Genomic DNA, 24,668 nt, shown 5'->3' with positions numbered 1-24,668 from the left:
GAATTTTTATAGTTTAATCACGCACAGGAGAAATCTCACACAGGCACTACCTTGGAGGTCAAAATCCAGTGCCTATATATACGGGGTGGTCAGTGAACAGTTGTGCAGCGCGAGCAGTCGTTTTTTTCAATCAAGAAACTCGCCAGCAGACGCTTACTGCGTCGGCCTCGCGAGGCGAGAGGGGGGGGGGGGGACCAGAGCACGCATCTGCAACACAGCAAGCGCCTCCGTGCCATCTAGGGATCTTTCTGAGAACTAGAGGTGGCCACGACAGCACCATCTAGTGAACACTCCAAGAACTAGAGGTGGCTACCTACTACTACTACTACTACTACTACTACTACTACATACTACAGAGGAGGGACAGACCCACACCCTAAGGAGCTTCACACCTAAAACGCCGGCAACTCTGGGAGTACAGTAAAGAAAACAAGACAAGAAAAACCGAGTGCACTTGAGCTACGACAATCAACGGACAAGCACTTATGTGGGATTCTGACACGAATCGGCCAGTTCATCTTCGGGTGCATACCCAGTTAACTCAGACCGAATGGCACAATGAATGCGAAGGAAACGCCTAAACCTCACTGCTAGATGCTGCCAAAGCAACGCCTAAACCATCACTGTTAGTGGTGAACTGTCGTAGCATAAAAAAAAGTTGAATTTACAATTCTTGTGGAAAAAATTCGGCAGATCCCACGCGTTGTGGGAATCGGTTTCATGCGAAGCAGTCAGCGAGTACTTCTATAATGTGCTTTGTGGTTTTGAACCAAGCGTTACGAGGTGGATCGACGTGTTTTTGTAAATGTAGTATCTATGTGCACATCGCGGGCTTACCAGGCACGTTGACAACAATGGCGTTTAAATGGTAGCTGATGGTGCGACGTAACGTCAGCCGTCACGTTAGAGTAGATATGTCAGTATTATCGAAACTAAGTGCACTTTATGGTGCAGTCATGTGAATATCGCCCGCAACTTCCGTTAATCTATTCATCCGGGGTCGAGAAGTGCTTCAATATAGCTTGCTGCATCATAGGAATACAAAAGTAATGCTTAATTGACTGCTATAAAAGCGGAGCCACCACTGGAACCACAGACGTTGATCTGATATGACGCCTGTATCGCAGGAGTACATATGTAGTGCTTATTGCTTTCTTGTAAAATTAGATAGCCGGCAACACAAACACAAGTGACATTGCACCGCCATTACGCCTGCATAGGCTGTATTTCCAAACCAGTTTACAGACCTGGCGTGGCTCAGTGGTAGAATACCTGATTGCCGCGCAGAATGCTTGGGTTCGGTTCCTGCTGTGATCCTAATTCTTATTCTTTCCATTCGTCGGGTCAACGCCGCCGATGTCGGTTTTTCTTGACGCTTTCTCATTTAAATTACCAATGTCTGTTCTCGCCGTTCATGGGTAGATATAAACTGTCAATCACCTGTGGCGCATACCCGTACACCACGGCCCGCGATAAACGGGTATGTGCCACACGTGTCTGGAGGAAAGGGTTTGACGACGTACGCGACAGGATTTTCACGTTATTCATGTCATGACCCGACAGTCATATTTGTCAAATCCCCTTACCCTCCCATGCCAATTTTGATGTGCACCAAGTTAGGGAGGCGATCATGAGAGCACCCAGACGTAGGCGGCTAGATAGATAGATAGATACGTAGATAGAAACGCTCAAAGTGCCAAAGGTTCGCTAAGAAATGCTTCGCATTTAACACTAAAAGCACAAATAATTATGGCCACTGAGTCATGGCTCGACAACACAGGATCAAATGTGTAAGTATTTCCGCCTGGGTTCACAATATACCGAAAAGATAGAAATAGGCATGGCGGAGGCGTTTTAGGGGCGAAGCTCCTTATAGCATCAACTGGTCGGTCGTCGCTCCATCCGGCGTTCCCCCGCCGTCGCGTCTCCCGTATCATTCAGTAGATGGCGCTGTCCCATAGAGATGCATGCAAACTGCAGTTGGGTGACGATATACTAGATGGCGCTGTCCAATAGAGATGTCTGCAAAAAAAGAAAAAAAATGGAAAAAGGAAAAAAAAGAAAAAAAAAAGAAGCGGCGGCACCCTGCACGCTAGATGGCGTGCAGTAATGAAAGCGGCTTATCGCTTTGATTATTGCTGGCGAAACCACTGAACATTTCACGGTGTAACCATGATTGCTTCAGGAGCTTCGCCCAAGCTCTTCATCATTCACCCGTGGATATGCTGTAATTTTTTTCTCTTGATTTCAAGTAGCCTTCCTAGCCAGGAGGTTGTACTTGACAACAGAGCAGAATCAGTGGGGTGCCGAGTCGAGTTTCCTCAGGGAAACAACATTGTCTTGGGGGCGTTTTATCCCACCCGATCAAGGCGACGAACCTCTAACGGAACTCGCAAATGTGCTGTCGCATATTTCCGAACCCGTAATATTGGGCGGAGACATCAATCTGCCATTAACTGCGATCTTAGTGATGTACCTTCACCAAAAACTTGACTTCACTCTGCTTTTTCTGAACTAATATCTATCTGTGGGTTGCAAAATATGTGCATGAGCCAACTAGGCTAAACGCTATTTTGGATCTTCTAAGCAATGATCCATATGTAATTGCTTGCGCACATGTATGCCCTGGAATTAGCGACCACAGAGCGGTTATTGCGGAATTAAATATTTCCAGAACGCCTGCACGAACTCAACCACCACGAAACCACCACGAGTACCTGACACCGTCCCCAACATGGTTAAGAATGGTGCTGAAAGGCAAGGGCACTGGAAACAAAACGAGAACGCATGTTAGCCTCACAGCACGTTAAAAGGCGACAAGCGTCTTTTGCATGGTCGCCTCAACCAAATGTTTTTCACGTCGATGCATTTACGAAATATAGCGATTCACGTTACGAATTTCCGTTGCAAAAAGCAAAGAATAAGATTTTGACAGGTTACTCGCCGTCGTCAACTTCCATCGTAAGTTCGCGAAGTACGAACACCGCATACCATGCTGCTGAAACGGCCATGGCTTACCGGCATCCACACTTCGGGGTTTCGTCCGTTCGCCGCTAGGCGCCGACTCTGTTCGATCTCGCGGCCAATACCTGCAGTCGCGACGTCGCTATTCGAAACCTATTACCGCTTTCCACGGCAGAAACTACGCTGCTTTTTGCGCCTGTGAACAAAAGGCACTTAGTTGTATTTGACTGCTGAAGCGAGATCTAAGGGATAGCACAGCACATGGCAAAATTTGAGGCATACTTGGAAGCTGATTTCATCACCGTAGAAACATTAATTTCAAATCAAATTTTTATTTCCATCATCTATAGTTTCACAGATAGAGGACAACGAAAACAAAATCGGCCAATAGGCTGCTTGACTAATCCGCAGCCCCACGTAATGATTGGCGTGTGCGCAACAGCAATAAAAGCCAGTCAATGAACAAATGAAGATATGTGATTGGTGCAGAAATAAGTCCACAAAAGAAGTATTTTGATGACAAACAAATTTGATGGAGTAATCCCCCACGCAGCTGAAGTGCTTCTTCACTACTACAGAAATGCCGCGAGTACATATGTTTTGTCTCTCTTGCAGGGCCACTGCTCGTGCAAAGCAGAAAACATCGCCTTTAACTGCACGGCTTGTGCACTGCGGCACGCAGCACATATTGTTATTCTTGGACCTCTTGCTCATGCTGAGGAAACAATAAAGCAAATATTTGCCACTCCGACTCGCAGTGCCTGTCTGACTTCGGTAGTTGACTAGAGAATTCAGAAAAGCCGTCGTAAAACTCGCCAGCGACTAAAAATGAAGCACCAGCGAACCGCCAAAGTGATGCCGACTGAACGCGGGAATGGGCTGGCTGCGTGGGTATCCCCTGAACGACAGTTATGACGGCTACCGCATGGTGTCGCTACCATCTGTGAAAGTTGCGAATAGGCCTTCTACGTAGTAAGTATACATGTATACTCCTTCCTAGTCGAACACTTGGCTACTACGTATCCAACATACGTCACTTTCCTATGTTCACTTGCGGCGCACCTATAGTCACTTTTCCGTTCTTTCAGAGTGTGAGTGGCCCTTTTAATTAAATTTCAATTAACTATCCAAGTAGCTAGATAGGCCCTTTCTTGACTCAATCGTTATCATCAAATCTATCACGTACACCCATTAACTAGAACGATTGCGACCTCTTCAAGAGTCTTTTTTTTTATTGGTAGATCTTGGTTTCAACTTTTTTGGGGTTACGAGATGTCAACTTGGATGATAAAGGTAGCGCTGCTAAATTCAAAATACAGAAAACAGGGACGACACAGACGGCAGTGTCCTCCCTGTCTTTTGAACCTAGCAGCGCTGATCATCCAGTATGTTCCAACTAGCCCCTGCACACGCTCTTCTAAATGTCAACTTGTCCGCTATAGCCATATGTCGCCAGCAACTAGCGCCATAAAATTATACTGCGCTTAGCAAAGGAAATGTTGAAAGCCTTTTAAGCACTTTTTATATCTGCAGCAGCCGTGCCATGGCTAGACACAGCATAAAAGCTGGTACACTCGAGTACGCCACAGTCTGCTCTGCGCACGTACAGTGCGCTCACTTTTCTGTTGCCAAACGTTCGAAAACACCAACTGCCAGTGCACCGATGAAGTCATAGGCTAGTAGCTGATTTAGTCATTAGAGACGTCACACTCTAACGCAAGGCGACATTGTCGCCGAAAGTGAGGATCTCCGAAAACGACCCTGTATCTCATACCGTGGTTGCGACGCGCCATCATTCAATTTTCGTCGTGGGACGTTTAGGTCTGATGTAACAGAGCAGCCGCCTTTTTTAAGCTCTAGGCGCGCTTGATTTTGATATCGCCTAGATCGGGGCCTTGAAATTCGATTATGATTATTTCAAAGTGCGTGCGATTTGTGTTTTTTTTTAATTTGTAAACGGGTAGGCCATAAATTGTGACCCCATACGCCTTTTCCTTCTAAGCAACTGCCCTAAGTGTGATAATCAAGTTAAGGTTTTGTTTGTTGGGCTTTTCAATGTAACCTGAAGGGACACTGAAGCGGTTTTCAATTTTCGAGTTTATTGGTAATTTGGAATCTTTACATTCCTATGTAGATTTTTTTCGCGATATTTAATTAAACAAGGACGCTATAAGTGGGCAAACTTTCGGCGCGGGAACGCCCTCGGCGCACTCAGAGTGTAGGAGAGGAGGACGGCTGAGAGAGAAACGTGGAGAAGTGACGACATCGGGAAGAACGCGCAAGATCGCTGCACTGATTTGCGCCTTCACCTGCGCTGCCAAGGAAAGCGTCAGCAGTAGGGTTCGAAAAGATTTGCGTACGGCCGCCCCATCCTAGTGGCTCGTTTCGAAATTCTTGCGATGCCGAAGTTCACCAGTAGCATTTCTGCGGCCTCTGCAACATCCTATGCGCCGTGCTCCAGCGGGCTCATCATGCCGAGTTATATGCGGCATTTGACTGCAATAGCACGTATGGTCGCGATGAGACCGTATTTCACAAGTTCCCTCAAGATCAGAAGACGGCTGCCAATTTGGTCACTGCAATTCAGAGAGAAATCTTCGAACCGAAAGCAAGTGTGCTTTGCCCGTCTCGAATGCAGTCGCTACGCTTGACTATTGAGTTTGCGCGACTGAACCGCGACGCGGTCCCATCTGTATTTTCACACAACAGGAGGATCTCGCCGCCACCGATACTTGCCTTCACGAAAAGAAAAGCTGGGCTAACGCCTCTGATCAGTGGTTTTGCATGGGGTGCGAAGGGAGTTTCGGTGGGGCCCGCGACAGTTCAGCCCTCAGGGCCGCCTCGATTACGAGAACGCTGTCCGTTACGTCCAGACGTAACGATACATTGTTACTGAAGTTATGTCCGCGATGTGCGCGACATTCGCGATGTGCTCTTGTCTCTGTTTTGCCAGCGTCCGTGATTTGCTCGTGTGACAGAGGGCCAGTAATGTTGCCGCTTCGCGGTAGGCCTTTAGCGCTCTCACTATATTTTGCCAGTGCCACTTTTAGAAATGGAGAGAGGCGCCGGGCGCGCTTCCTTCTTAAACGAAAATTAGTGCTCCTTCAGAGCACTACTGACTGCTAATATAAAAACAAAGCTTCAAAAGGGAAAACCCCAAGGAACACCACGCGATTCAAACTTAGGTCATCGCAGCCCCGAGCGGTCCACGATGCGTTAGCCCGCTGCGCCACCAAACTTGATCAGTGGGACTTATTAATAGGCTGAATTTATTTGTTAACACACTGGTTATCGCTACGTCTGAATGCGATGCTAGACACTGTCTTCCGCAAAACGCTCATTTTGAATCGCTATCGAACGCGTGACGGATTGTGTGCTGTGACATGAACACTTTCCATCGTGCTCTTTGCTCGATCTAAGATCCAGTCGGCCACGATAATAGGCTGTCGATTGCACCGTCGGTCGAATGAACTCACCCTTCTGAAACCGGGTGGCTCTGCCCGTGTAGCAACGACATTTTTTGATCGTCATCGAATTCGATCAGAGGCGAGCTTAATCGACGAAGAAAGTAATTATGCCAGAGCGATATCATACGGGCAATTTCAGTCGATCCCGACTCCGATTGTATTTTTATTGCCACTGCTATACTTGGTATAGCAGTCTCATATGATCATATGAACGACAGCCCATAATCGCTATTGAGACGTTCGGTCACGTTTTAATGTCATCGTACAAACAACATTGCTGTCCAAAGTGTCCATGCAGCATCACCTGATCAAAAAATTACACCATCTGCCGCTAAAGGGGACCATGAGGCGATGCGAAGCCGGAGCGCTTGCACGATCGCGTTCCGTTGGCGTTCGTTGGGCATGCTACCGACCTCGCGTCGTAGAACGCGAACAGGAACGCTACGCGCGTCGTGTCTTGCATCTAGCGTGGCCGTTAATTCTCACAGGGCGAGCGGGGAACGCGGTCGACAGGCGTGCGAGAGGGGGCAGCGTAGGAGAGGAGAGAGAGGGAGAGGGGACGCACATGCGCTGGCGATCGCGGCGTTGCGCAGGAGAGAATTTAGGCATGTCGAGCCTCCATCACGCTTCATCGGTCCATCACACTTCATCGGAAGCATCAACGGAGTCAAGCGGAGTGAACCGAAGCAAGCGCTGAACTGAACGCGCGCAGCGCTCTACCCGCTTTATATTCACACTTGAAGGAGAGAAGACTAGAGGAGGAGAGTAGCGCATGTGCCGCGAGAGCAGATGCGAGAACGCAGGAGAAGCGCAAGCAGGTGGTAGGAGAGAAGTGAACAGAGTAATACGCAACTGTTGGAGAGAGGGAAGGAGGAGAGTTGCGCATGCGCAGTGTGAGTGCGGACGCCGACGACGCCGTGGGACATGCCGTCGCTATAAGATGCTTCGCATCTAAAAAAAAAGAACAGCAGTGGTCGAGATCGGGCTCGATTGCGATGCCTGTGTGACAGGTTCAATAATAGTAAGTCGGTGATCAGTCAAGAATTCAAATATTTTCAACCTGTGCTTATCACGGGTGAAGGTGGCGGGTTGGGACGCGCTTTCCTGTGCCGTGTCATCGGCCATGACAGCCTGTTCGGTGTATACGAGCCGGTCGCTCGTATAGACGCGCAACTGGCTCGAACAAACACGGATGTTCTACACCGAGCTCATTGCGACAGCCACAGACCTCCGTATTAGGAACTATGCGCTCATTTCAAACGAAAAAACACTGACTACACGTTATCACTCCTCTGCGCAGTCAGCAGTCTTGGCTGCACCCACGATGACTTCACGAAACTTCGACCAATCGTAGTGCCGGAGAGGTTCACGGCGCCGCCCCTAGCACGTGCAGCGCGTTTTTGCCAAAATACAGTTGTTCGCGGTAGTTTACCCAAATTTTCGACGTGATTTTCAAGCTCACCACACAAAATTCGTTAACATGACACCAAAACCTCGCTTTTTTTTCCAAAAGTGCTTCAGTGTCCCGTTAAACTGCGGCGTAGTATTTCCGCCTCGACGTAGAGTTCGTCTGCGAAGATTACAGGTGCCTCACTGCGAGAGGCTCGCATACCACTTCCATTCGCGTGATAGCATTAACGTTTTACAAACCAATTATTGGAATATCAGAATTTACCATTTAGCTTCACGAGTGCTATGTAACTATCTATGTAAAATTCGGCAGATCCCACGAGTCGTGGGAAACGGTTTCATGCGAAGCAGTCAGCGAGTACTTCTATGCTGTATTTTATGGCTTTGAGCCAAGCGTTACGAGGTGGGTTGACGTGTTTTTGTAAGTGTAGTCGCTGTGTGCACATTGTGGGCTTACCAGGCACGTCGACAACATTGGCGTTTAAAGGGCAACTTATTTTGCGACGTAACGTAAGCCCTAACGTTAGAGTACTTACGTCAGTATTATTGAAACTAAGTGCAATTTATGGTGCAATCATGTGAATATCATACGTGACTTTCGTTAATGTATTACTCCGGGGTTGAGCAACGGTTCAATATAGCTTGCTGAATCATAAGAATACAAATGTAATGTTTATTAGGCTGCTATAAAAGCGGAGCCAGCACTGGAACCACAGACGTTAATCTGACATGACGCCTGTGTCGTAGGAGTACATATGTAGTGTTTATTGCGTTCTTGTAAAATTAGATAGCTAGCACCACTACCACAATTGACGTTGCACCAACATTACGCATAGGCTGTTTTTCCACGCCAGTTTATAGCCCTGGCGTGGCTCTGTGGTAGAATACCTGATTGCCACACAAAATGCTTGGGTTCGATTCCTGCTGGGATCCAAATTTCTACTCTTCCCGTTCGTCGGTTCGACATTGCCGATGTCGGTTTTTCTTAACGCTCTCTCACTTAAATTACACTGTCTGTTCTCGCCGTTCCTAGGTAGATATAAACTGTCAATCACCTGTGGCACATCAGCGTACACGCGGCCCGTGGTAAACGGGTATGTGCCACAGGTGTATAGAAGAAAAGGTTTGACGACGCATGCGACAGGATTTTCATGTTATGATCCGACAGTAATATTCGTCAAATCTTTTTAACCTCGCGTGCCAATTTTGGTTTACACGAAGTTAAGGAGGCGATCATGAGAGCACCCAGACGTAGGCGGCTGGATAGATACGTAGATAGAAACGCTCAAAGTGCGAAAGGTTCGCTAACAAATGCTTCGCATTTAATATCTGTAGCATTTAGCTCACTTGGCCCAGTCCCAATTTCGAGAATAACGAACTGTGCTGTTATGGTGTGGTCTTGTCAACGATGCGTCAAACGGCGGACAGCTGGCGCGAAGCCTTTCCTATTTCGCGTTGTACTCCCCGACGTAAGTTTTAGATTTCTCTTTTACACCATTGGATTGAGCCAAGGTTAACAGCATGTAGTCTGCAACCTCCGAAGGAAGTATGTAGTCAAGGAGGCGCACTACTCTGTCCGCAGGTCCCCCGGTCCTGTAATGTGCCTTGGGATGCTTTTCCCTGAGGGCGGAGACCATGTCTCTAACCACTTCACTTGGATCGTCACGCATAAGACCTTCAGAGAACACCCTGGCAAGGATTTTCAACTTTGACACTTTTTCTTGATTGACGTCCTTGCGCACTTCCGATGGGAGGCTTGCGATGAGCTCATCGACGTGTTGGGCTACTGCCTTCGGGTCTGATATTGCTGTCCTGCAAGGAGTAAGAAAACAATCAAGATATCGGGATCCAAAGCACATTTCAACTTATGCGAAGATAGTTCCGCAGGTAAATATTTTGCGAGTAACGGCGATGTGTACAGTGAATTGCTTTTCCTTTCGTCATATATACAAGGTGTATCTCAATTCGGTGCCTACGTTCATGCATACACAGACCACAACATGATTATCGTGCTATTATATCTATGCACCACATTGGACACAAGCTACGCTGAAATGAAAACGTTAAAATTAGCAGAGTCTGGACGCACTTTACGAGTCGTTCAGACAGCGCCGTCAGGAGATTGAGGAAAGAATGGGATTACAGCTGTACGCACAATGAGGCACATGGCACGTAATATGTGACACAAATTTAGCGGAACATACGGAGTCTGTCTATAAGTGCACTCGTGGCAGCGTGCTATCACGTGCTTAAGTAACAGTGTCCTTCAACCACTCAGGTAAGGTAGAGTTCTCAGCGATGATCTTCTGCAAGGACCAAGGACGCACAATGGTCCTGTGCACCTTGCCACGACAGCGTGATGCACATCGCTTGCCACGAGCGTCAGGCTGGAAGCACGCCTCCAATTCACCCACGACCACTTGACCATGCCACTTACGAAGCAGTCCCAGCAGTAGTGCGCCAAGAATTGGTGAACCTGTCTCCCGATCACGGTGTAAGAATATTCAGGTGTTGACACTGCGCGCGCCTAAGCGGCCAGAAAATGTTCGGTCGACGGTCCGTTGAACGGTGCGCCATCTAGTGGCTTGAGGCGGAGTGCACCGCGCACGCCGTGCCCTCTCCTGTTGCTCTCTCGATTTCGCCCCTCGACGCCACTTGGCGGATGCACATTATCCAACAAAATGGCACAAAAAAATGCACGTTATCAGCAGCATGCGCGTTGCTATGGAGACGAGTGCCCCGCTTTTCGTAGCGCCCTCCAAGACGGCGCCGATGAAACTGCAAATCATCTGATAAGAACCCGAACATTATCTGGACGCGCGTGGATTGCGGTTTCCCATGCGTTGGGGGAAGAGTGTCATCACCTGAGTATATTCTTACACCGTGCTCCCGATATAAGACGCTAAAAGGATGTAAATGGCATCACCTCGCAATGGTCAATACTCCCTCCGCCATCCCAAGGTTCCGCAATCCAGTTGACTGGAGAACTCCGAACGACAAGCCAATCTGCACCTGAGCAAGCAATGTATCTGGCCAATGCCACACCCCCTGGATGTCCCTGACCTGGAGCCCATTTTACTTTTCTCCTCGTGTATATGCAGACCCTCACCGCTATTTGCCCCTCTATTTGTGCACTTGCGCCGTCCCTTGTGGATCAGAGCCGCTCCGCTCGCTACCCGTAACCTCGGTGTCGTCGTTCTATTTAGACAAAGCCACACCGCTATCTTTGGACGACAAACTATAGATCTTCACAGAGGGAAAACTAGACCATGGCGTTCTTAAGGCTACTGCTACCCTTATTTCTCTGGGCTCAAATCCACCGTTGACGTGTGAGGCAGTGGTTGGTATATTATATTGATATAACCAGCGCAAGAATAGACATGTAAAATAACACCAAAGCAGCAACGACTAGCGCTAGTCGTGGTCGCTCGTTTTGCATCTGTTCATGCGCTGGTCATATCAACTAGGTACTCGTACCTTTCTCGAGATCCGTACACGTCAACGAAAACGGCACTGTTGCCATCAGAATGTGTGCTGAACGAATAGGCATTGCCGGCCGCCAGGCTCCTTTGTTTTATTGCGATAGTAATTATATGCAAACTTTCGACGGGTTTGCGCCGTCGCCGTCATGTTACGTATAAAGTCCAAATCGATAACATCGCCCCGCGCATCGTATGTTCTACCCGCGAGTTAAAGCGCGCGAGCGCTGGCTACGAACGCGGCTGAAGCAGAGATGAAACGAGCCGGCCGTCTCCTTCTTACGGAGGGCACATGCGATGACATTTTCCCGCGTGCGAGGCCTGCCGTCGATTGCTCCTCATGAAAAGAGGAAACGCTGGCCGGGGGAGTCTGCGCCGCTCGGGCAGCAACTGCGAACTTTGATAAGGGCGTGGCCGCGTGCGCTCTATATCTCTGGACAGATATCGGCCAATGGCTCGTATACACTTTTACGTGCTGTGCTCTCACCGCTTCGCGTCGAGACGACAGACCGCACGAAAACTGCTTCTCTCCCTGGAGCAGCCGTATTCCGAGCGTTTTGTAGAGTTGCGCGAGATCAGATCCGAAAGAGTTAGGTGCTAGCCCTATTTGTGTACAATTACCACTTGTTGCTATCGCATTCATTCCTTCGCCCTGGCGACGAAACTGTCTGTTTTTTTTTTCTATCCTGAACAATGGAGCTTTTTCCAAACATGCAGGTTCGCGCGTTCCCCTGGTGGCGAACAGGGGCGTAGCCAGGGGGGGGGGTTGAGCCCCCCCCCCCGAAAGGTTTCAGTTTTGCTTGCATATATACACACGCACACATACAAACGCACGCACGAACATACATAAAGTATGGTTGAACCCCCCCCCCCCCCCCGAAAAAAATTTCTAGCTACGCCGCTGGTGGCGAAGTTTAGCGAGATGGCGCATGGGACAGCAAACGTCCATTGTAATGTGTACGCGCCGTGCGGGATCTCATTTTTTTCTGAACATTTCACCTATCTATTGCGGTGGTCAGTTGGGACACGCTAGCTCGTATACTGTTGAACCCTTGGAGAGTATTTCACGAGGATTTTAGTCTTCATCTTGCGGCGGGAGCACAAGAAAGCTGGCCAGCGAGTCTGCTATCTTGAAGGCTATATGCCCTATCGCCTCGCAAACGCCATATAGGATGTAGCATACAACTCAGCGCACCTATTTCATACGAATGTAATTGAGGAGCATTTTTCTTTACACACGAAACAGCTAACTACATTATGTGTAACACTGAAGGATTCTAACCATATTGTGCAGATCTTATGCGAATTCTGTCTTTTTTCGAACGTCTGTCCATTTTCAAGGACTTCCAAGGAAGTTGTCTTTTCGTCCACTACTTTCCTCACATTCATATAATAATTACTACGAATAACATCTCCTATGCTTTTCTTGGCGTGAGTGACTGTTAGTTCTCATTAATTTGGTGTCTAACAAAGAAAATCGAGCCCTTAAAATTCCTTGTGTTTCGTTCATTTCCGGGGAGGTAAAGTATGGCCTTCGAGATTCAAGTGTGGGAACTGTGTAGGGGCGTTTTTTTCTTGAGAAACTAGACAAGGAACGATGCCAAGTGCTACTTCGAAAGGTCATGACGATAATACGGCAGCGTTCTGCAATATTTGAGCAAGAACTGAGCTGCGGTAAAGGCAAAATCTATCTGCCCGTCCCTGAGACGTGCTTTCGTTAACAAACGACGCAAGAAACTGCTGACTGACTTGATGTTTCGAGCATTTAAGCGGGGTGACAGAATATTCGCACGCGTTGGAAGAAATCAGGAAGCTTTCACACTAATTGCTCACCCAAAACAGCTAGCAAACACTTCGTGAAGCGGACGTCTGTCGGTTCAGCCATCCAATTACGCGTGGGTAGCAGAGGATAAAGAAATTACCACGCTTTCAATCGAGCTCTTCGGCCGGTCGCTGCTAGGGGGCCACGTGAGTTTGGGAAAAGGTCCATTGACCCCGTGACCTCATCTTCGGACTCAACTTTCTTACGACGCATTTGGCCCTCCTGGACCAGTTCCACCGTTAATCTCTGCCTCGAATGTTATTTTTTTTTTATATTGGCTTCGTTCTACTGAACAGCCCCTGTACTACAGCTGTCATACCTAATATACCACCCCGTTATTAATTTTCCCTCGACAAATCAAGTTCTACCTCAGAGTACATCGATGACAAGACTGCGTTCGTTAAGCCACAGCCACGTCATACTATTGCGGTATGGACCCGCGCTCAGGTCCTCAAGCTTGTCCGCAGGGTGCCATCTGTCTGATTATCACGCAGTACCATGATCGCTCCTCGAACCTGAGTAAGCAGCAGCCCTATGCTGCCTTTCGGTTTCCAACCGCGACATCTTGGACATAAAAAATCGACCACTTGGTGACACTTCACGTGTTAAGCGTCGCATAAACGCTGGTCATTCTATCCCGATTCACCGCTGACCAAGTCGGATGTCGACTGAGCAGAGCGTAAGCTGATTCAACAAGTAAACACGATGCTAACCAAATGCACTGGTGATCACGTCCAGCCTTCGGGCGTTGCCCTTCGTGCTGGATAAAAAAAGCATAGCGCGGGGCGATGTTGCAGTGATTACCGTCCTAACAGAATTGCGAGGAAGCGCGTTTACCCTTTATCACAAATTGATAATGCTCTTGATTCCCTCCATGGTCTCAAATACCTGTTATCCCTATACCTTCGATCTGGCCAATGGTTTCTTTTTTGGAAATGGGAGAGACGAAGAAGAGAAGGCCGCGTTTGCCGATCCGCCTTTGCATTGCGCTGTGGCGTCACCCAAGCGGGCACCGCGTGAAACAAAATGTACGGTGTCGGGTAATTTTTGTTTTTCTCCGATGGACGCTTAGGCTAGGCACCGACACTGACGAAGACTGGCACAACCGACAGTCTGGAGCCATGGCATGCAGAGCGATTTATTGGGCCATTTAAGCCGACAAAAGCAGCCACCTTGAGATGAGCCTCTGAACTAGTGCAGCGCACCAAAACGAGATTTCCACAATGCCACAGCTTGCATTTGCATTTATAATCGTGCTAAACGTGAAACCTGACATGTTTTGCTAGTAGAAATGCAGTGTGTTAAGCAATGGCCAGCCACCCGTATCAAGTTTCAGCCCATGTCGATTCCGTTCAGTATACAAAGCAACATTTCTAGATCGATAAACGTTGACGCAGAGTGCGCGCGCCTGTCCCCGTTGGACCTGTGCTGACGTTGAGTTTAAGGTTAATGATAAAAGGTTGCTGTTATTGGGGAGTTGTTGTAAACATTTTTAAATGTGTGATAACGAGCGCTGAGCCCTTCACGGCATCATAAGAAAGCGGCGCGGTTGTTGATATGGGTAACTACAGCGACCGCTCGCTGTTCGCTTTTGGTACAGTTGAAATTGGCGCAATGAAATAATGAGAAAACGCCTAAAACATACAAATTTGCGTAGATCAGAAGCGTCGCATTACGTACAGAAGTGAGCCGATATGACTGTGCCGACCCATTTGGTACTGTTATACTGATTCTCATAGCTTCATATATAGTTTTCATGCGGTCCGCCGCGGCAGTATAGCGGTTACGGTGCTCGGCTGCTGACCCGAAGGTCGTGGATGCGATCCCGGCCACGGCGGTCGCATTTCGATGGAGACGAAACGCTAAAGTCCCGTGTACTGTGCGATGTCAGTACACGGTAAAGAACACCGGATGGTCAAAATTTCCGGAGGCCTCCACTACGGCGTCCCTCGTAATCATATCGTGGTTTTGGGAGGTAAAGCCCCAGATATTATTACTAGTTTGCATGCTTATGTTGCAAGCGCATTGTTGCAGCGTACAGTGTTCACGGATTGAAACGCGACATCAAAACATTTTTTATAACAACTAGTACGCGCGCTCGAGATAGCCGCGCCTCGTAGCTACGAATATGGTCGGTGAAGGTAAAAATGGTGTATATAAATAGCTCGCCGTCAGTATGGCATGTATGCGGGGTGGTCGAACCGCATCGCGCCACGGAGCGATGGGTTGCAGGTTCGAAGCACCGGTCCCACTCGAACCGAAGATTTTTTTATTATTTTTTTTATTTGCATCTACCGCGAATGTTCGCTCACCGACAACACAGATTTTTCGCTCACAACCAAAGACGCCACCGACACCGTAATTTATGCGAAACGAGCTCTTTCACGCAATCGCGTTAATAGGCTTTGAGGGAAGTGTTAAATCACAGTACTTTCATTATTTTACTCTGACGAGAACACTGATGCGACTCAAAATTTCCGCGAAGGTATTGGATAAAACGCCACAGGATACCCTCGTCAACGGCTTCGCTAACCCGTAAAAACGTAAATTGTAAGACGCCTACGGACAAACTAAAGCTCTCAAGTCTCTAATGCTAACGCAGGTATACGTTAGACGTTAAAGTTTGGGAGTGATAACTACCACGGTACTGAGTTGCAGACGAAAGTAACGTGTTGCTGGCAACCCTGAGAACTGGCCAAACTACATTCTAATACCCCAGCCACACAGGTGAATTTAGTCTCATTTTGAGCGAGGGCACTTACGCCCCCAGAATGTCACTTTGGCGGCGCGCTGCTACACGAGAAGGGGACGTGTTCCTTTTAAATGGTGGTAATGGCGATGGGTACTTAAGTAGCACAACAGATATTTCTTATTTCAGGCAATGTTTCTTAAGCTAGAATGTGTTAGAGCTATAAGCAGCCCTTAAAATAAACTTTACGTACAAACGCGACGGCTGCGGCCATTGCATGGCGTGTGCTGGGCATGCCCCTAGCGGTCGCGGCTGTAAACTGCCTGAGAGCGAGAATAGCAGAGTAGTTTTTTGTGATGTAATATGTTTTAATGCATGAGAATATTATAATAACAAAAACGATAGGTTAAAAAATGCAATGAACTCGGCTTCGGATAGTGACTTATTTATTCTCGAGCCACTGCTACCGAGGCTAGACACTCCGTCGCAGCGAAGTGAGTTTGCTGTGTGACAGCGTGCAAATGACACCAGCTCGGAAGTGCACTTACGGGTGCCCAATCTGTCTGCTTTTGCGTAAATAAGGTTCTTCTCCCTTTAATTACATTTCTTTATTTGGAAGGCTACATATGACCGCAAAAGGTTGCGACAAACTTTGTGCAGTTTGTACTGACTGAGGTATATGGATCTGTCCTTCATGTCGGTTAAAATTATTTCCGTTCCAGCGGTTGTGCTGTATCTTTCTGTGTAGTCTTTGTGCATGTTCGCTAGTATTATGGAAGCATTCAATCAGTGACCACTGCGATAGCGCTGAAGTGCACCGTTGCTCAACAGTGCCTGAGCTCTTTACCTGTATCCAGTGGGTTCGATGGTGCTGACTTGAATACCTGCGGTGCGCAACGTTCGCCGGAGTCCATCTGCTAGAGAGACACAGGCGTGCTTGGTCATGCAGTAGGGCACCACCAACGGAGCCGTCATGCGACCTGCAGCGAAGAAAAACGACTGAAACACCCGTTTCTCTGCCGTGTACCAGTTTGCACGTCTGCTATGCTGGGAAATTACCGCTACAACATGACAAAAAATAATCAAGGAAGACTACCTTATTAGTGATCTATGTAAGCATATAAGGTTTCATAGAAAAAATTACTTGAAACCAAGGAAGTGGAGATATTCCAGACCATTTTATGCCGTTTACGCTCTAAATACCGAAATTCTCTTGACCGGGGAACGCGGAGCTTCACGGAAGCTGCTCAGCGAAGAACAATTGAGCTTATGCGATTGTGTCCGCGTAGCTTTGGTGTTATTTATGTTATTTATGTTATAATTTCGATACATGGTTTTATGTAATAATTAACGCCATAATTAAGCTAGAGTTTGTTGAAGTTGTTTTTATGATCTTTCAGGTATAGGGGCACGCGTTGGTTTATACCTGAAAGATCATGAAAACAACTTAAACAAGCTATAACTTAGTTATGTCGTTAATTACTGCGTAAGACCATGTATCCTAATTATCAGAAGCCAAACACGACGCCCTAGAACAGCTCTGCTGGTCACTGACTACTTTATAATTCAGCCCCTTCGGACGATGAAGCGGTTGAATATTACCTCCCCTTTGATGGTCCAAGGGAGTAGTACCATTCCATCATTTTAGCACTATTGCTATTTTTGACGTTATATACAGCAGTATTACTAAAATAGGTGGCAAACAGTTATATGACTTGCATTATTTGCTGCGAAAGGGCCCCCGCTGGAATCCTGCACTGACGTGCTATGCAGTGAAGGCCAGGCAAAGGAAAACTTCGTACGACCTTGTGGTTGCTCAGTTAAAAATTTTTTTTCTCGCTTAAAACAAAAACTACTCTCTTCAAACTCCTGTACGTCATGCCCACAACGCTACACATGCTACACATGCTACACAACGATGTAAAAGTAATATTTTTAGTTGGACCGCTACATTGTGAAAATGAAGCCGCAATATGGGTCAAAACGCTAATTTCTAGAAGTTGTCACAATATTGTGGCAATGTTTCTTATTCTTTCAATCCCGCAGTACTTTTATCACTTACTATAGGAACCTACAAAGCCCTCAGAGAATTTCAGCAAATTTTAACACAAGATTCGGTGATAAGAAGCATCGTTGAGAAATTTTTGCTTCGACTTTCGACAAACGAGCGAAGAGATTGTCGAGTGAAAACTGGCCACGCTTTGAAAGAACAGCTCCGAAGCGACCCAGACTTTCGCTCCAAGCTTGTTACTGGTTACCAGTCGTAGTGCTTTCTTACCACCCGGTAGCAAAGTTTCACGTCCGCACACAGTTCAATTCAAGCCGCCGCTACAAAAAACGCCGAACGCGCAAAACTGATTTCACGAAAGAAATCACTGTACCCAGAGAAAAGCTTCTTGAGAGAATCCACCGAATGCAATGAACTGGAATGGTGTGGCATGATGTTCGCCTAGCGGGAGAATTGCGTACTACGGTAGCTGTGCCCAACGCAGCGCCAGTGCGATTATTTGTGGGTACCCCCTCGTATATATTAAAAATAAGAAAAACATATGCGGACGTCAACAATATACAGTGCAGACATGCATGCATCGCAGCACATGTTATCAAGAAATGCATTGCGCATGCACTTGAGTAAGAGTGTTGTCTACAGCAAGGCTGAAACATCACAGTTAGAAAGCATTGGGTGCTCACCGAACATGCTGGACACGATGACAATCCGTCCTTGCGACTTTTTAAGCAGTGGAAGGAACTTTAGGACCACGGCAGCGGCTCCGATAACATTTACGTCGAACAAGGTTCGTATCTTGGCCGCACTGTGCCATTCCAGTGGGCCAACAGTCGCCACTCCGGCGTTGGACACCACTGCCCAGAGAGCTGCAGGAGAGAACGATTCTTTTGTTTTACTACAACTCGTGCCTGAGTCGCCTGCTCATCACGCCGCGGAACGTACAGGCGTCAGCGGAGGCGCTCTCTATCATGTGTGCAGAGCCTTGAATAACGAAGGGGGCTATTTTTGATGTCTTGCGGAACATACACCCTTGAAGAAGAGGCCATATCGGCCTTGTAATGTCTGGCAGTGTAATAGTAAAAAAAAACAAAAAAAAAATTGGCCGCGTATCTGCGTGTTTCGCTGCAAATGTCGTCGAAAGACGATAGAGGAGCACTGCGTTAGAGTGCGGGTGAGGAGGACATCGAGGCACTCTACGCTGCGTTACGCTGCGTCAGATATGGGCGCCATCTGGCAATACGTCGGGAAACGAGCTTGTGCAGAGGGCACGGAGGAGGAAATTTCTTTCCTTCCTCCGTGGCAGAGGGCTTTCGTCGGCGCATCGCATTTTCAGCGCAGCTTAAGAAACGAGGATCTTTAGAATTACGTATCTATGTATTTTCTATTAAAGGAACACACCACCTAATACTTACCTAGTGATGTTGCGCCTCAGATATGCGTAATATTTACTTTTTCATCGACAACATTCACAAGTATGAACAGCCGTACCAGTTCAAGATGGGTGGGCGGTAAGCAAGTGGTTCAACTTTGGCCGGATGGTTTAATCGGGTGACAGACAGACAGACCAAAATTTCTGCGTTTAAGTTCCCCAAGAAAGACTATCGTCTTTAAAAGCTAGGCTCAAGAGTAGCATTTTTTGCACTGTTTTACTCAGCCATATAGATTTCTGTTGAAGATGTAGATTTATTTTTGAAAAGTGGGAAGCAGTACGCTTCGGTAAGGATGCGGCGGATATATATATATATATATATATATATATATATATATATATATATATATATATATATATATATATATATATATATATATTTAGAGAGAGAGAGAGACCAACAATGTCAGCGCTTAGAAAGACCGATCTAACATATACATATATAGATGAAAGGAAGGCGCTTAAAGTTAAAGGGGTCATGAAGCACCCCTTGGGCTGATTGAAAAAACACATCCTGCGGAAAGCTGACACGGCTATGAACTGCTCTGCCAAATATTACAGTCGTGCGCGCCGCGTAATGGCCATAAGCGGAGCGCGAAGTTGCCGTTTCCCCAGGCACCCTCTTTTCAAACAGAGGCCGGTTCTCACTCTCGTCGGTGGGCGGGGCGTCTGTCCGCTGTACGTTAAAGTCCCTGAAACTTCGTAAAGTAGCGACACTTTCCTCCTCCGCTCGCGTTCCTTCTCGTTCTCCTCTCCTTCGCACTCTCTTTTTGAGCATGGCGCCACCTACCTTGTTCTTGCGTAGCAGACGACGCTTCGCAAAGGGAGCGCGCGCTTGCCAGGCGGCACGCTTTAAGCATTCGCACTAGCCGTCTAGCTCTTTGTATCCTTTCTTTTTTAAATTATACGTTGTTTAGGAGATGTTAGGACACGTTTGTAAAGGACATGTGTGATGTTGAACGTTAATGTCCCGCTCTACATGAAGCCTTCTGAAACCTATACGTTGTACACGTCGTCCTCGCGAGGCGAATTCGCCGCGCATACCAATGACGCAGTGAGGCTGCCACTACGCACTAGAGGAAGCCGTTCCGAAGTATCGGTTGGGTAAATATAGTTAACTCCGCTATACGTGCCTGTATTATGTAGCACTGTACACTGCAATACAAAAGGGTGTATTTAAGGCATCTCTTTCCCACAAAACAATATCCAGCATCTGGCTCACTTGTTTTTTTTTTCTTTTTCACCAACTCTCTGCGCTCGCTATTTCCTGTTAACTGTTTAGCAACCTCACAAAAAGGGTGTGCTATGGGGCGTATTTCTGTCCCGAAACAATAACCATCAATCTCGCGTGTCTTTCCTTGCATTATCGCCGGGCGCGCCGTAGTTTCAGTTCACGAATGGCGTGCGTGTTAATAAAAAGCATCCTTGATAGGAAAGTGCCGAGCGCCGAGTTTTCAAGAGAGCAAATGCAAACTAGCCAGAGGACGGTTATTGGTGAGGGGCAAGAAGACTCCACAAAAGGTGCGGACAGTTTTCAGAGTGCAAGAAACACATGGGCAATGGGTGTTGGCTGTATTAAGAGTGGCGACTATTATTTATTTAGAAAATGACTGTCAGTGCAAGCAGCAGCTCGGAGCTTCATTGAAGGAAGAATGCGCCAGAAGGCGTACATCATTTCCAGTCGATACATTTAGACAGCGTTGGTTGATTCGTTAAGAGATTAGACGCACCAACCATAGTGCGCAAGTGTGGCTCGTAGACGTACTTGACATACGAACTATACTCGCTGCTCAATTAACGAGCAAGCGAACGAATAAACTAGCCTGCCACCGTAAACGTTTCCTTCGCGAGAGCTCCACTCGCGGATATTAATATCATTTGGGGTTTTACGTCCCACTACCACGATATGATTATGAGAGACGCCGTAGTGGAGGGCTCTGGAAATTTTGACCATCTGATGTTCTTTAACGAACACTGAAATCGCACGGCACACTGGCTTCAAGCTATTCGCCTCCATCGAAATGTGTCCTCCGCGGTCGGTCGCGACCTTCGGGTCAGTAGTCGAGCACCGCAACCTCCGCTCCACCGCGGCGGAAAGCCACTCGCGGATATAAACCTCCACACGAATTGGCACGTAAACCTTCGCGCTAAATAACACGTGTACGTGAGGTTCCTAAACGATGAATGCACCCTGCGACTCGGTTGGACACGCACGCTTTGCCTGCCTACCTTCTATCGCAAGTCCACCGGCGGATCTGTCGGCGTCAAAGAGCCAGAGAAAGCTATTTGCTTCGGGGGAAAAAACAAACAAACAAAAAAACGAGCACGCAACAAAAACGGAGAGTACCACACCTAATGTGAGCTTTCACACGGCAACCTTGTTTCTTTAAGAGAACTGCGCCGAATCTCTGAAGTTTCGCAATCACATTTGCGAAAAAACAAAAAAAAAACACTTAGTACAGACCCCGCAGAAGCAGCAATAAAACGTGTGAGGAATAGCGACGTACTGCCCAATTAACTGAGACGTGTCTACGGCGTTATAGCACGCAGCAATTTGCGCGAACCTCGACGAGAACTTATAGTGAGAGGATAGCAACTTACAACGCATAGTCGCGTCGAAAACGTGGGCCGAAAGTTCTATCTTCCGATTCGGTGTAACCAAGCCTTCCTTCGCAACTCGTTGCGCTTCCCGGACGGTATCCTAAACAGCTTTTTGCCTTCACTTGATTTGTTTCGGCATCCGAAAGCGCAGCAGAAGCCCATGGCAACCAACCGTGACGTCGGTCTTGTGTGCAAGGTATCTCAGAGCACAACGCACGCGGAATGGAAAGCGCGTATCCATAAAACACATGCGCCGAGAACCAGAGAGCCCGCGCTTCGAGAGCGAAGATGGCAGTCGCGAGCAACTGTAAACAAACGAACGCTACGAGCGGTCCCACGTGACTGCAGTTGGCCAATGCCGACGCGGCGTCAGCCTCGGAGAGGGCAGAGGAGGGAGAAAAGAGAGGAGGCGCGCTTTTATGCACGTATGTCGCTACTTTACGAAGTTTCAGGGACTTTACTGTACGTCGCAAGAGACATAGCATGCTTATTGGCCGATAGCCGACGTAAATCGAGAGCGACGTTCGGATCAGATGCGCTTCTTGCCGCGGGGTGCCGCCACTTGCCGGCGCCGCACTCCTCAGTACACGGTAGCCGCACTCGCGCAAGCGAATCACAGCGGGAGAGCGATCGCGTTTCATGACGCGCGCTGGCGTAACTTCTTTCCCCCATGCCATCCCTCCCTGTCTAGCTTCCAGTGCGCTCGCCGGCACGAGAAAAGAGAGAAAGCGCTGGGAGCGTGCGCCAAACCCCCGTAACTCCGCTGATTCTTGACGGATTCGAGGAATTTTTGCGGCAATCGATTCGGGAGGCAGTACACTCCGATACTGAGGCCATTAGATCATTACTTGGAAAAGTGGTTCATGACCCCTTTAAGGACGAACTCTAATAATGTTGTGCGTGCAGCTTAGAAGAATATTCACTTGCAATATTTGGCCAGACAGAGGGAGAAAATGTGCGGGCCACTCGCTAGGGCTTTTGTTCCCCGCCAATGCTACTAGGCTACGCCGGCGCACAAAACCGGAAGCCGTCCAGCAGCTGTGTTCGTAAACAACGAAAGGGTCTATAAATGATTGAAGCTGTCGGTTTTTTATTTATTTATTTATTTGTTTATTTTTTGCTCGCAGCTAACGGCCACTTGAGGGTACTTAAAATTGAACGCTCTTATCTGTGCAGCCGCAATGTCGCTGAACTACGCAGTCAATTTTTAAGTGTTCTGCAGCAGAATAAAATTTAAGACAGTCATTAACGAGCCGCTCATTAAAACGCCACGCCATCAGTGGTATTGTTTCAAGATGGAGCAGAAACATTACCACAGTTCCTTTCTTACGTATTTCAGCAGGATGTGCGTGTGAGCAGAAAAGCATGTGTGTGTGCCTCTTCTCTTGCGCTTCGTTTTCTTGTTCAAGATGGTTAGCTAATACGAATTCGCCGAATTCTGTATTTTTCTTGAGAAGGCAAAATGTCGGTTCGTACCTTTAGTATGGCATCACAGATATCAATATCACGCGAAATGGACGTGTGCCGGAGAGGAAAAGCTGTATTATCTATTACATGTTTAGGTGTAATTACCTATAGCTTAATTCAATCAATCAATCAATCAATCAATCAATCAATCAATCAATCAATCAATCAATCAATCAATCAATCAATCAATCAATCAATCAATCACGATATGCCCATATCTTACCACGTGCCTGAATACTGGTTCAAAGAAAAACTAACTAGATCAAGTTATTAAACGAAATATATGTTAAGCAGCTAATATCTAACCAGAAAAACCATTGCATGGTCAGCAAAATCGCAAGGAATTCAGAGACAGACTACAGACATACGCAAGAGGCGACATTTAATAATAGTGGTAATAATAACACCATGCGTGTGGTTGTACCAGCGGTAAGGGGAGTGTTTCCGCAATTCTGTCCTTTTTAGAGCTATAGCGTATTGATACGATGCCGATAAAAGGCTGTGGACGCAGTTATTTGAGACGCCGTGCCTCTAGTAGCAGACGCTTGCCGGGGTTGCTAATATGATCTCAAGATCAATCAATCAATCAATCAATCAATCAATCAATCAATCAATCAATCGCACTCGAAGTGCTGGCAGGCATGGTGGTACGGGAGGCGCCATCCATAATGCATGATGCGACACATATAACCACCTCACAACCATGCTTTGTTCTTGCCAATCGTTTAGCTCAGCTGCCCAATATGAGAACGCTTTAGCGACCTAGTCACTCACCCATATTACTGTCGTCTGTAGAGATGATGGCGTACGCTTTTTCGATGTCGTCCTCCTTCGTTACGTCCAGGTCTAATACACATACGTTTGGCACGAGCGTCAGTGTCATGGCTCCGTCACTGGTGGAACTGAGGCAGCCAGCGTAGACGCGGAAGCCGTCCGATGCGAGCCGCTTAGCCAAGAGGTGTCCGAATCCAGTGTCGCAGCCTGCGACCGTAACAACATACGTGGACTTGAATAGTTCAGGAAGTTGCTGAAAACCACTCGATGTGGCGCATCAGCCACGAAATCAGATTGGCATGCTTAAAATGCATTGGATAAGTGCAGCAGATCAAAGCTATTTCGTTTTTTCCGTCAGGGCGCAGTCGAAATGAAATCACCAGTGCCAAGACCGAAAGCTTGAAATTCGACTAATGGGCCCATGAACACCGAGCGTTAATATGTTGCTCGAACAATCAAACTCTTCATCGGACATTGGACTGAATATGCGGTTGAATTGTTTCATTGCTACCCTTCACTTCATTCCCTTTCTTTCGTTCATTCATAGCGAGAGCCTCG

At 47.5% G+C, this 24,668-nt stretch overlaps 2 protein-coding genes across 3 annotated transcripts in view; one reads left to right on the top strand and one right to left on the bottom strand.

The window, feature by feature from the left end:
• Positions 1–24,668, top strand: part of LOC119390824 (nascent polypeptide-associated complex subunit alpha, muscle-specific form) — a 671,315-nt gene that overhangs the window by 180,988 nt on the left and 465,659 nt on the right. The window lies entirely within an intron of this gene.
• LOC119390834 (short-chain dehydrogenase/reductase family 9C member 7) lies at positions 9,226–24,325 on the bottom strand. The gene is made up of 4 exons (XM_037658546.2): positions 24,111–24,325; positions 18,523–18,705; positions 16,679–16,811; positions 9,226–9,653 (listed from the first exon to the last, which is right to left on the bottom strand). The coding sequence occupies exons 1-4, from the start codon at positions 24,217–24,219 to the stop codon at positions 9,287–9,289; spliced, it is 792 nt and encodes a 263-aa protein (XP_037514474.1). The 5' UTR covers positions 24,220–24,325; the 3' UTR covers positions 9,226–9,286.

Source organism: Rhipicephalus sanguineus, chromosome 1 (genome assembly GCF_013339695.2).
Source record: "Rhipicephalus sanguineus isolate Rsan-2018 chromosome 1, BIME_Rsan_1.4, whole genome shotgun sequence".
NCBI classification, from domain to species: Eukaryota; Metazoa; Arthropoda; class Arachnida; order Ixodida; family Ixodidae; genus Rhipicephalus; species Rhipicephalus sanguineus.
The sequence above is the reverse complement of the archived record's forward strand: the minus strand, read 5'-3'. Positions and strand labels throughout refer to the sequence as shown.